Here is a 14,050-nt window from a genome sequence, read left to right on the forward strand (position 1 = left end):
CCTGCAGCTCCAGTGGAAATGGCTCGACCACTCCCAGAACAAGCTACGTGTCTCTCAGGGTCGGCCACAAGACCTCTGGCCACGAGGCAAGGTATAAAAAAACAGAACCTGTGGCAGGTTTGTCCTCAGAAGAGGACACAAGCAGTTCTTTGCAGTCACATGGACGACGGAGCTCCTTGGAATGAGCACAAAGACAAGGCTCCGCAAAAGACCAAACTTAGTTTTCTAGCATGCGATAAAATGAGATGGCATTCCTGATAGAGTGGAACTGTAGGGGACTTCTAAAAAATATTAATGGTGTAAGAGACTTCCTAGATACACTTTTACCAGTTGCACTCTGTACACAGGAAACAAATTTAGGTCCTAAACGCACAAATATTCTAAAAAAATATGAGGTTTTCTGCCAAGATTGAGAGCAAGCAAGCAAGCTTTCGGGCTGCACGGTCATCATATTGCAAAGTAGCATTCTAGCTCAAGAACTGAAATTAAATACTCGTTTAGAAGCTGTCGCAGCCTCAGTAATTGCCTTTAAAATCATTACTGTGTGTTCTGTGTATCTTGAGCCACACCGTAAAATAACTTGTCATGATTTAGAAAACATTTTCAGCCAACTACCAAAACCATACCTGGTAGTTGGAGATTTTAATGCACTCTCTCCTTTGTGGGCATGTGAAAAAACCGACACACGTGGCCAGCTTAAACACCAGTCTAACCTACGTTTTAGAATCTCATAAACTGCTTAATATTCATCACTGTGGTTTTGAAGAAGGATGCACAACAACCGACCACTTATAGTGCACCTTGAAAACACCATCCGGAAAGCTTTCACACAAAAACAAAACAGCTTGCAAATTTTTTTTGACATGAAGAAGACGTAAGACATAACTTGGAGGTTCGTAGGCAATGTAAAAGATTTAGCATCCTTGAGTGGATGCTCAATGTTGAAGGACTTTTTATCAGGCTGTTCATTTCTACTACTTCTTGGTGCCACCTTGTCAAGAGAATTGGTACCTCAGGGGCACATTTTAACCACAACATTCTTTGTTGTAAAAATGAATTCTATTGGCAAGGTAATCCCAAAATCCATTATGTTCTCACTGTATGTCGATGACCTTCAGATAGATAGCCTGCACATCCTCAAATATATTGATTTGTGAGGGAGAAGTACAGTTAACAATAATTAAACTAGTGTCATGAGCAGATAAAAATGGTTTCTATCTTTCCCCACAGAAGATAATGGTGGCAATGTTCTCGCTCAAACAAGGCATACAGACCAATCCCGCGCTACACCTAAATGGACTGAGTTGCCAGTAAAGAGTGAACACAAATTTTTGAGAATAACGTTTGGTAGAAAATTCACGTTTCTGCCTCACATAAACATACTAAAAATGAAAGCCACGAAATCTCTAAACCTACTGAAGGTTCTTTCTTGGAAACACTGAGGGATGATAAGGCATGCCTTCTGCCCATATATTGCTCTGTTGTACGGTCCAGCTTAGACTATGGGTGAACAGTCTACAGTACGTCTAGGTCATCAAGGTCATTAGACTCTGTACATAATTTAGGAGTGCGTCTTTCTCGTGGTGCGTAGAATACATATCCCTGTGGATAGCCTTTATATGGAGAAAATGACCCCCACTGAAGGATAGATGGGCTTCCCTCATGTGTGCATATATCTTACACAGAAAAAACACCTTTTATCCAGTAGTCACAACTTGCCGCTCTCGAGTAATTTTCACAAGTAAAACCACATGCAATGGGGTCATTGATAATGCGATTTGAAGACATTTGCCGTGAACTTGAAATTCTGGACATCATGCCCGATAATGCTCAAAGAAAACATTCCCTTGTCCCCATGGTACAAAATTTCCAACAGTCTGCGACCTTACATTAGCACACTTCAACGAAAGGTAAACTGCTAAAGAGCATATAATACAAGAATTTCGCAGACTCTAAGAACTATACAGTAATTGTACAAAGTTTTCAGAAACTTCTGCTTGTGTTGGCTGCACTGTAGTGGAAGAGAACAGGAAATAAAAAATTGGGCTTCCTCAGTGCACATAAATTTTTACAGCTCAATGTAGTGTTATCCTGACAGCTTTAGAAAAAATAATGAATGAAGGCACTGAGAACAGTGTCATCTACACGGATTCGTTGAGCGTACGTGGCATTAAACGCCAAAAATGCTGCCATGCTACTATGTGGTGCCAGAATACATGACATGAAAGGACTTGGCATAGTTTTCTGTTGGGTCCCTTACATGACGGCATTGAGAGAGTAGAAACGTGCGTTGCACTAGCCCGCAACAAATCGATTCAGAAAGTAAACATGCCACATAAAGATTGCATGATGTTAATACAGCATAAAGAGTGTATGTGGAATAGCCAAGAAAATATTAGGTTGCGTCTCAGCAACATTTTATGAAAGTGATAGTATGCTGTCTTTGTATTGGACACATGCATCTCACACACAACTTTCTACTGATGAAACAAAACAAACCCACTTGTGAAGAATGCGGACAGATACTGGCTGTAAACAACAGCCTAATTAGTACATGCTCAAAACCCAAGGCAATACAGAGAAAGCATTTTGCTATTCAATAGACATAGTTCTTTAGACAGGGACGAAGGAAGAATACAGACACTACACATCAACACAGGTTATTGACAGTAATCACGAATTTATATAAATTCGTGATTACTGTGCTTCGAAGTGTCAGTGGCTAAACCGCATGCGCTACGGCACCCTTCCAAAACTTCCTTTTTCGTCAAAACAATGTTAGGCTTGCTTACACATGACTGCCTTTTCACGTGTATAAGGAAGGCTTCAGATATCTCGCGCTCTTTTTGATCCGCGTTTACAGATATGGCATGCGTCAGCTAATACAGCAATTGTTTTCGTTTTTGCATCGTTTGCAGTGCGCCGCCAAGTGTCCAGATTCTGATACTTCATCTACAAGCCCCTTGTGCTCCATGAGCCTGATGTTAATACAGCAGCCAGTTTGGCTGATGTAATATTTCCCGCATGATAATGGGATCCTGTATACCACATCTGTCTTGCAGGCCATATACGGGTTTTTAAGTTTTCTGGGGCAAGGCATTTTTTTGTTGGTGGTATCATTCACAACCTTGCAGAGTTTGCCGGGCTTGTTCAGTGCTGTAAGCGCGACTTTGACTAGATGGTGCATGAGCTGGTGAACGTAGGGCAGTGCAACGCATCTAGCCCGTTCTTGCCCAACCGTCGCCTTTTTTTCACCAGCTTTTATCCTTTTTATCAAGGTCTCAGCCACCAAAGCCACTAGTTCCATAGGAAAACCCGCCTTCATTTGACTTGCCTGCATTTTTACACTTTGATGGACCTTGTGCAGACAGGATTTATCAAGGGCAGCAAGAAGGCATGCCTTTGCGATGCCTCTTTTAATCAGTTTGGAGTAGGCCGAATCATAATTAAAAATTTCGTGTTCGGACCCTGGCTGGTACATGTAGCAAGCATGTGAACCACAAAAGAACAACTTGATGTCAAGAAACTGTAGGGTACCTTCATTGGCCAGTTTATGTGTAAAATTCAAATTACGTGCGCTAGACCTAAACACTTCTAGGGTAGACTGGACAAGATCCTCATTTCTGTCTCACTTCTGTCTTCTTGAGGTGCTTTTGCGACCACCAGAAAATCGTCTACATATATAAAAATCTTTAAAATCTTGTTATCAATGTGCACTTGAACGCGTTTGTCCAAACTCGCTAAAAACTGTTCACTTAACACTGGGGCGATACATGATCCTATGCAGATGCCTTCGCGCTACACGAAGTTATTGCCCTCAAAGTTTATAACAGTGCTAGAAAGGTAAAAGTCTAAAAGCGATAAAAAGCTGTCCATGGAAATCCCTAACATCATTTTGAAAACCTACAGTCCCTTTTGCTTCAGTGCTCTCCTTCACTGTCGTCGTTGTGGAATAAAATAGAATAATCGAAAACGCAAGATTAGCCCCCGATGACAGCCCTTGAGAACATTTCCCTTATCTGGGATATGCACCAAAGCCATAATATACACATTTCCAAAAATATGCATTTTATATTTTTTGGGCTAAGGTGGTAAAACCTGGCAGAGAAGTGACCTGCATCAGAACCTTGTCCTTCACGTCCACTTTTCTGGGGTGCAGGTGAACACAGTGGGCACATTCAATGTGGTGCGCCTGGCAGTGGGCCTCATTGGCAAGAATGAACCAGGCCCAGATGGTCTGCGTGGCGTCGTCGTTAACACGGCTAGTGTAGCGGCGTACGAGGGCCAGATCGGCCAAGTGGCATACAGCGCCTCCAAAGGGGGCATTGTGGGCATGACGGTGCCCCTGGCGAGAGATCTGGCATCACAGGGAATCCGTTGCTGCGCTATCGCTCCAGGTAAGCACCTTGTTTGGCCTCTGAGCAAGTCTTGACTTTTGTTCCGGATGGCATGGCTTGACTGTCCACCGAACTGACTTGGAAAACTAATTTGCTAGTGTGTGCCTTGTGTGATCAGTCTTGGCTATTAGTGCACCAAGTTTAAGGGCATTCCTCTGGATAATCTTAGCATTTCAAATAACAGAGAGATTCCTCATTTGCACCCATCAAACGATGGTGCTACTTACTTGATATCTGCTCAGTTTTGGGAGGAACTTTAGGAAGTTAAACGGCTGGCGAAGTGTGTGCTAGTGCCCCTTTCGTGGCAGTGGAAAAGATTGGTGCAATGGTGTGTCTTGCGGAAGGATTCTGTGAGACCCGCTGCGAATGGCACCCGCGTACGCTCAGTGAAAACTATATCATTTATATGTTGAGCAAAAGTTGGTTCCCTTACATCTGAGTTTTCAAACTGCTAAGGAAGTGATTCTAGCTAGCCATTCCCTCTCTTAATTGATCAGTTGGCCTTGCTCTGCCATCTGCTAGTGTATTCATTTTGTTTACCTTCTGTGCCAGCTAGCGATCCAGAGCACATTATCTTGCTCTGCGAACTGAAATTCTAATTTCAGCGGGCACTTTGGATTCACGTATAGGGCTTGAATCGTGGGTCACGAACACCTTACTCTGCACTTGGTCAGCCAGGAATGAAACTTCATTCCATTGTCGATTTGGATTCCAGCGGGCTGTGCGCTCCTTTGGGATTCAGAGCACTGCTTCAGAACACTCATTGGAACACATGTCATACAGGCAGCGGACCAGATTGTTATGTCCGAACCAGCGCTAACTTTTTCTTTTAAAGGGACACTAAAGACACCCAAGTATGCTATCAAAATCTAATAAACAGCATTTCGCGACACTGACGCCTCATATCCAGAAGCAAAGAAATCGAATTACTACTGAGATATTGTGACAAGAAGTTTAGGTTTATTTGTTCCCGCCAGTCGAATACAAACTGTTTTCTCCTACTACGTGGTAGGGTAGAATGAAGCACACTATGACGCAAGAGGAGACTCCGTGATTGCTGACGCGCAGAAGTTGAGCCGGCGTGGCCCGTGGCGTCGACCAGTTAGCATCTCTCAGGGGCCAACATGGCAACAGCGTACTCGCAATCGACCATCGGCTCACAATAAGTGACGGCCACAGCCGAAATAAATGAAACGAGTAATTTACCGAGCAATGGGATCATGAAAGAAAAAAAGAAAACATAGAGCACTTCTAATGCATAATACTTTGTGTTTCTCAAGCTTTTGCACTCCTTCTTGCACTGTGTGCAAACAAACCGAGCCCTTAGTCATCGCAACACTTCCCGAAATGTTTACATATAAGATTTAGTTACGAGCGAAATAGTGTCCTCACTGCTGCGCTTGCCAGTTTTGAAGCTTCGTTGCACTTTTTTCCTTCAAGGTTTGTGCTACAGCTCTGTGTTCAGCGAAAATTACGTCCACGGTAGCAGAGCATGACCGAAGAGTTGGCGCTCCTAAATTTGCCAGCGCTGTGAAATTCCACATGACAAAATGATTCTAGTGCACAATATAGTGCTCATAGGCATCCAGAACACTAGTTGCAAATCGTGAGAGCAGGTAGCATGCTCTGATGGTCAACAAATTGTAATCTTTAGACCGGCAGTGATGGCCTGTACACCTCGAAACATGAAATTCCAATATAAATGCGGCCATGACATAATATGCAGAAATATTTGCTGCTTCCTATGTCTCAGCATGGCCTAGCCGTTAGCGCGAAATGGTAGGGAGCAAGAAGTAACGAGTTCGAATCCCGCTGTCACCTTTTTTTCTTGTACAAAATGATTGCTTTTAGCTTTTTTTAATGTATTTGTGGTGCTTCATTATTTTTTAGTTTTTAAGTTTTATCCGAGGCCCTTTTTTCGCCTGGCGACCAGCAGAATAGGCAAGGATGCAATAGGGGCCAATGACATTCGGAATAAGATCGACGCTGTCCTTGGTATGATGCCTGCAAATAGCACGTTGAAGCTCTTGTTGCCACAGTATGTGCGTCAGATGTGCCATGATTTAGTGAACAATTGAATGATAATGCGTTTTTCCTTCGGCACTTAGCATATGTATGCTTTTCGTGACGTACGTAGCTGCAGTCGAGCGGTCAGGTCAGAGTTAATGGGCACTCGCAGTCTAAGCGGTGACGGCGGCAATATGTTGGCTCAGAAGTGTGAACAAAGGAGCGTGTCGGCGGCAGCGGATTTTGCTCGCTCCTGCCTCTGAATGCTCAAATGTGAACAAGCCAGGCGCATCTGCTGCTCCGAGCTCGTATTTCAGGTGCTGCAGGTCCAAAACGAAGCTATCCGATAACGCACGAAGTGTCTGAGCCGGAACATAACCGAAACTGAAGTGGGCGCCTGTGGCGCCTCCAAGTATATTTTGTATTTGCCTTGCAATGTTTACGTTGTCTTTTCGCCTTTGTTTACGTATGATAAAAGCATGTTGTTATATTCGAGACAAAACCTACTACCGCATTCAAACGGGCAACATAATTCGCATTTGACAGCCTCCGGGATCCCTTGCGCGTCACGTGATTTGTAGTTTCGAGTCTCGGCCGTTTCGGCGATACCTGTATTTCTCTTCTTCCTCTTTACTACCTTATAACAGCTCTGCTTTCAGTGAGTGGATTTTTTGTAATTAGGAATTGGCATTCTATCGATGCAAGCCCACTTCATTTTTTTTAGTGTCCCTTTAAGGGAGAGTCTACTGCTTCCAATAATTTTTTCTTGCTTCATTCGAAAGCTCCATCCTTAAATTAACAAATACCTGACTATGGAGCCGAAAGACGCGTCAGAACCATTCAAAACAGTTTTTCTGTACTGTAGTCCCATTTTTTCAGTGGTAGACCATGTCTGCAAACACTTACTTCATAGGCACGACATAGTATGGTAACTTTATGCAGCTCCGTGAACACAACTGCCACGTGGGGCAACGCTCTTAGACACATAGTTTTGCAGCTTCCCACCCGTACTTAAGGTGGCCCCCGTGGACGTTGCTGAAATTAACGGCGCTGCAGTCATGGTTTTCTGCACCTCTCACGCGTTGCCTTCTGCACCTTCATAAACATAGCCGGCACAGCACACACACCCGCAGTTGATTCGTTTTAATTAAACAAGAATGTGGCCTAAGTGGTGTTGCTATTTTGTGAAAAGCTGCACTCCACAAGGGCACTCAAACCGAGTTTGAAGACGCCATGAATAGCACTATTAAAGGAAAAGACGATCACCCCACCTTCCGTGGTTTTTTACGACATCCAAGCATTTTGGTCTTCATGGCCTTTTCACCAGTTATGTCTCTTACCTTTGTGTGCTGCAACAGAATCCAAAATAGACTTCAATTTGCTTCACGCCACTCGGATGTCATGTGACGCACAATTGTTTCAGTGAAAATTAACATTCAGCTGTGGTGTGAACGCCTCCTAGCACTGCTGAATTTGATTTCAACTGCTTGATTGACGTCGCGAACGTCACCATGCTGAAGGACAAAGTTCAGTCAGCATTGCTTCAATTCCTTGGAGAATAACTTCAGAGAGTGCTGAATTTATACTGTCAGGGCATTGCTCTGCATGCGGTCGTTGCTCAAAGGACTTTTATCTTCAAGTTCTGCACCTTGTGACTTTTCTTCGAAGCTGCCGTGTTTAACGCGATAGCGTTGAAGGCACAGTTCACAAGAAAATCTGGCATAGGCGTTGTGAACAAAAAATCACAGGCATGGCTCTCGCAGGTGGTAGTTTGCAGGTGTGACACAGCATGCGTGCTGACTGGTTGTATGGCTCCACTACGTCACGAGGCCATGTGGCATGACCAAATTAATTGGCCAACTTAGCCTCCTCCTTAGAGATGAGAGCAGTGGAAGGGTGAGCTGGGAATCGAACCCACTGCATCCCGAGTCACGTGTACGCTATCCCCAGGCCACGCAGGGAAGGCCGTACAGCTTGGTCAGAACAGTGCTTTATATAAATAACATACACAAATCTCTGGTGGCCTTTTCCATAATCAGGTATTTCAAGAATGCTAATATATAGGAAATAATAGAGGCACAAATAAAAAATTACTGATTGGGGATAGAAAGCGTTAAAACAGTTTCCAACTGTGCTGCCTAGCTGGTCCTCTTTATATACACACAGAACCATATGCATGATTGCTATAGGACAGCCAGCTGCTTTCTGGAACATTAGGCAGATCTTAATTATTTGCTATTTCATTCTATTTACATTCATGTCGCCAGTCCATAGAGGGTAGCGTCATCAAGAGTCAGTAATGGTCTTAGCCGAACAGGAATGTGGCAGCAGCTCAATCGGTTGCTTGAAGGCATTGTGGATGCCCCAATATTTATCTGTTTGCATCAAAGCAAGCTTTATGAGTTGGTGCCTTTGAGATTGTGTCTGACAGCACCGGTCACTCAAGCGCCCGCAAGGAATTCGCACGCCAGTTTACAATGTGTTTGCAGTCCTTGATACTATGGCCATCTTCAAAAAGATGCCCACATGCCTGAGAACATATTCTGCTTGTGATGCATCGTGAGGCGCTATCAGAAAATGATCAACGGTGGCATCGGTTTCGTTCCCATTTGTGCTGCCGGGCGCAGAATGACGTTTAACACTCACTCGAAGTCAGGTGCACATATTTCATCCCAGAGGTTTCACAATCACTGCAAACAGCATAAAAAGCAGCTTAAAAACGTGATGCACCTGTCGTTACTGAAGCAAACGAAACTACTGCGCAAGCAGACGGATGTCGAAAAGCGCCACAAGTTCGCGCGACCGCCGTTGGGGCCAACTGGAACTGGCCAAGATTGTTGACGTGGAGCACACGTCATCAAACGAGGTGCACAGATTTTGTTAAAGCTATAATTGAGAGTAGTAAGACAGGTTGAAATAAAATTAAATGATTTTACCACAGATATTAAAACCATCCTTGCCCGTAGCAGTGCTGCAAATAGCAGCGTGCCACTGCAAGTATGGCGGCGTCTTTGGTTGTGTGATTTTCTGTTTTGAGCGCATTTTAAAAGCAAACCAAGCAATATTAAATAATAAAAGTAGCTCAGGTTTATTGGAAGAGGAAAAGTATGCTACCTTAAGTTGATATAAACTCAAACATTTGTATGATGCTGTGGCAGTCATAAAATGTAGTATATTCACTTCAGATGCTCCAAACAGACAAAATGTTAGTAGCAGCTAAAGGACACCACAGTTTGCTAAAACCCAACTTTCCTAATGGATTTAAGATATAAATTCCTGGTTAAACCCTCGAATTTTTTTCTCCGTAATGCCACCAAGGCTTGCCAGAATATGCCAATATTTCTACACTTGTCTCCAGCAGTAGACTACGAGTTTTGTACTAAAGCCATTAAGCGTCCTTTTGCAACTGTGTGGCTTGGGCACACATTAATGGCTGTTTCTTCCTGGCCAGGCTTGTTCCACACACCACTGCTGGAGTCCTTGCCAGAGAAAGTGCGCACGTTCCTGGCCGAGACCATTCCATTCCCCAAGCGCCTGGGAGATCCTGAGGAGTATGCCCACCTGGTGCAGACCATTGTGGAAAACCCCTTGCTCAATGGAGAGGTCATCCGTCTCGACGGAGCGCTCCGTATGGTTAGCTGACTTGTGTATGGTGCTAAGGTTATGAAGGGCATAAGCAGCTTCAAGTGAGTCAGTGTAGCCACTAATGCTGGATAAGCATGCAATAAATATATGCTAGCTTTTACGTACAATTTTGGCTTTTTTCTCTCTCAAAAACTGCAGGGCTGCTGAACCTGGGTAGTTCCTAGAATGCACTCTTTGCCAGTATGCCCATTGCAATTGGGGTACTGAATGTGGTGCTCGTACATTTCGAAGCACCATGTGGGTTGCAAGGGAAACTGAAATGAAGGTCACCAGAGCAGAAGACAAATCATTGGATAAGACAAAAAGTACCCCACCGGGTGGCGCAGTGGTTAGGGTGCTCGACTACCGTGCCCAAGGACGCGGGATCAAATCCCGGCCTCGGCGGCTGCTTTTCGATGGAGGCGAAAAGCTAGGCACCCGTGTGCTGTGCGATTTCAGCGCACGTTAAAGAACCCCAGGTGGTCGAAATTTCCGGAGTCCTCCACTACGGCATCTCTCATAGCCCGAGTCGCTTTGGGACGTTGAACCCCAAAACCAAACCAAACCAAAACATGTGAGAGTGCCTGGATTGTTTCCTATAGACTCAGTGTAAAAAGAAAAAAATCTGCTCAAGGCACTGTTTCATGTGCGGTTCAGTTAAGAACTGTCACAGCATCCACGACCTACAGTGACCTTATGCGCAGTGGTATTCACGGGGCATCCATTAGGCATTCTCCTATGCAAGATAGAGAATAAAAAAAATGCAAGGAGCAGTTCCCTATCATGTTATATGGGAGTGTTTTATGCTTATTTAGCTCACTCTCCTCAAGGTAACTTCCCTACACTGCGAGCACAAATAAGAAGCGCCTCTCTGCATAGGCCCTTGCGCTTTGCAGCGACCCCACCCGGCAAGATGTTGCGTGGGTGCAGAGTATGCCTGCTGACTCACCTTTACAGCATGGGGCAACGTGGCTTCATAGCTGAGAACACCGCGCTATGGAATGAAAATTGGTAGGTGAAAGTTCAGAGATAGGAAGCGCACAGAGTGGGTCAGAGAAATAAGTTACTGACATTCTAGTGGAAATCAAGAAGAAGAAATGGCATGGGCAGGGCATTTAGTGCGTAGAGAGGACAACCGATGGTCGCTTAGGGTAACAAATTGGATTCCAAGGAAAAGAAAGCGTAGCAGGGGGCAGGTGGGGTTCAGTAATTTGCAGGGGTCAAGTGGATGCAGCTAGCACAGGACCGGGTTAAGTAGGGAGAGGCGTTCACCCTGCAGTGGGTATAGTCCAGCTGATGATGATGATGGCACAGGGTTTGCACCTCCTGTGGCAGGCAAAAAGACGGGAGGTGTATCTGCTCATATACTTGCCAAGAGCTGCAGTCATATGCTTTCACTGAACCGCATAAACATAGCGCTGCATGCCTTTGGCATGCTTGAAGCCATTAGGAAAGCAAATAACAGGAAGTAAAAAAAAGAAAGTAATACTGGACACTGTGAAAGAGAAAAAAGCAAATGCTGTTTTCAAGTGGGATGATGGGAGCAATTTCATACATACCACATACGATGCTCTTAACAAACGTCATGAGAATGGGAGACACTTCTGTTCATCTTTTTTCATGTACCAGCTATTTTGAGATTCAGAATGTACATACATTGCTCTTTGCAGCACTTGTGGTAAGGCAATCCTAAAGGGCTGCCACAACCAGGCTCAGCAGCTAAACAACAAAGCCATGCATCTTGTAGCTCATCTCCAGAGCTGACACTGCCACTCAACACGGATGTTGCTCCAAGAAGCATGTCACAGCACAAAGTCTGCCTGTGCTTCACCAAGGCAAAGTTCAAATGAAGGACAAATATATCAGCAGCTTTGTCGGTGCACATTAAAGAACACCAGGTGGTCAGAAATCTCCACTACGGTGCTTCTCATTATGCTCCGGGACCATCAAGTGACACTCAGTTGCATAGATGCTGGATGTTACACCAGGCATCTGGTTCTAGTACTGTGTTTACTTTTATCCGCTGTCACTCAACACAGTTTACTAGTGAAGGGCACATGTGACAAGTACTCACAGACCTCATTACGGTGATAAGAACAAAATGCACAAAGTATAGGTTTGTCAAACACACATGCAAAAGTATTGGAATTTAGTTAAAGAAGAAAACAGCCGCTCATGGCGAGAGGACAACTTGCAAAAAATGCGGATTTAAAAACATTTTTAATGCCATTTGCAGGCATCAAATGCCACTCATGTTGGCTTCACTGCATGACAGCTGTATAAGATTAATAATAATGCCTCATAGGATGTGTCATCACCTTTGGTGTCATCACATCTATATCAGCTCGCAGCAGGAAATTGCAAGGTTATAACTGTCACTTTACCTTCCATTGTTTTGCCAGCACGTTCGATAAAGGAGTAACCGTCCAATGCCTGCCACTTGCCAGCCAAGTGGGCATACATAGCTTGCAGTTGGAGAGTTCAGTGTACTCATTTTGTGAGCAAATGCACTCCGCATATATAAAGCAAAAATTGGCCATATTCTGTAGAAAGATTTTGTAATAGTCACTATAACCAACTGTTCTTTATGTCCACTTCTATACATCACCATAAGCTATTCCTTCCCAAAGCGTACAGCTTGTTAGGAACTAGAAGCAGGAACTACATGACAAGGGGCCACAATGCACGCAGGAGAAAGAAGAAAGGACTCCATGAGTGATGGGCTCGCACAAGCTTGTGCAGTTTAATTTGAGACAAATGCCAACAGTAATAGAGACTCTGAATAAAATGAAGCGATAAAATTAATAGGAAGCTGTCCCCATACATAGGAATGTGGTACAAATGTACATAATAGTCATAACTTGCCTTAGACATGCTACTAGTGGTATAGGTAGCACAGCATTCTGCTATGCCTTAAGGGGGGACACGGCTCTTTGGCACCGAAAATCGGCCCGAAAATCGGATTTTCAATTTTTTCATTTTCGTATTCCTCGCACCATTCCGCATCTGCACGCAAATTTTCATCCTTATACCCCGCGTATTTATGAAGTTATAGCGATTAAAAAATGCAGTACCACACCCACTGCCCTTTAAATTGTGGACAAACGACACCCAATTTCGATCGCCCGGCGCATGAGAACTACGCGCTCCACCGCGGCGATTTTGGTCTCGTTCGAAAGCGCGCGCTTTCGGCTTATTTTTTCTTTCGGAAAGCAACCCTGTGCGCTCCGCCTTCCTCCCAAAAAACAAACAAAAAGATAGCATGCAGCGCGCGCTACTATTGGCCGGTTAAGGCACGTGATCAAAATGGCGTCGTTTGGTTGGTTCCGGCAAGCTAGCCCTGGAATGCGGACTCCCAGCGACGCCATTTTGTCTTTCTGCCGACCACGCTAGTGCAACGCGAGAGTCATGCCAGGCGCGAAGAAGTACCGCTCTTTGCACAAGTTCGGGCGTAAGCAACCAAAGAAACGCGTTAAGAATGCGACATCGTTGCATACTGTGCAAGAAGCAAGTGCCAGTGCTGCGGGATTGTGTGACGATCACGTTGCGGGCGGCGACGCTTCTCCGATTCCGCTGGACAACGGCGCCGTTCTTCGTGCCGACTGCAGTCGTGTACGAATTGACACCGCGCCTGTCACTAACAGTGACATAACCCAAGTGAGTGCCCGTGAGCAGGCTACGCTTGATAGACTGGTATCGACGCCGGCGACGGCACGAAAGACCGCGCTGTTCGCCGATGCAAGTGGTGCGTCCGCAGAGTCAGATGCGGACGGAACAGCCTCCTATGCGGTAATTGACATCAGCATTGTGAATATCCTTCTGGATGCCGTGCGGTGCAAAACGTGTCGTGGATGCGTACGTTTAGTTACCAGTGACCGGAGCTATGGCCTCGCCGTAAAACTGATCGTGCTGTGCGACAACTGCGGTGAGATTGCGGCCGAGTGGAACTCGCGGAGGGTTGACGGCGAGAAAAGGTGCAATCCTTTTGAGCTGAATATTCTGGCTAGTCGAGCAATGCTTTC

General features: G+C 44.9%; 1 protein-coding gene across 2 annotated transcripts in view; it reads left to right on the forward strand.

The window, feature by feature from the left end:
• Positions 1 to 10,156, forward strand: part of LOC146210002 (3-hydroxyacyl-CoA dehydrogenase type-2-like) — a 31,584-nt gene extending 21,428 nt beyond the window's left edge. For both annotated transcript variants that reach the window (XM_084606082.1, XM_084606074.1), the window contains 2 exons: positions 4,160 to 4,397; positions 9,856 to 10,156. In XM_084606082.1, the coding sequence (XP_084462208.1) occupies positions 4,160 to 4,397; positions 9,856 to 10,046 (429 nt within the window). In that variant the 3' untranslated portion in view covers positions 10,047 to 10,156. The remainder of the gene's footprint in view (positions 1 to 4,159; positions 4,398 to 9,855) is intronic.
• The last annotated feature ends 3,894 nt before the right edge of the window (positions 10,157 to 14,050 follow it).

The sequence above is a fragment of the Amblyomma maculatum genome, chromosome 1, assembly GCF_055883805.1.
Source record: "Amblyomma maculatum isolate TAMU_Amacu chromosome 1, ASM5588380v1, whole genome shotgun sequence".
NCBI classification, from domain to species: domain Eukaryota; kingdom Metazoa; phylum Arthropoda; class Arachnida; order Ixodida; family Ixodidae; genus Amblyomma; species Amblyomma maculatum.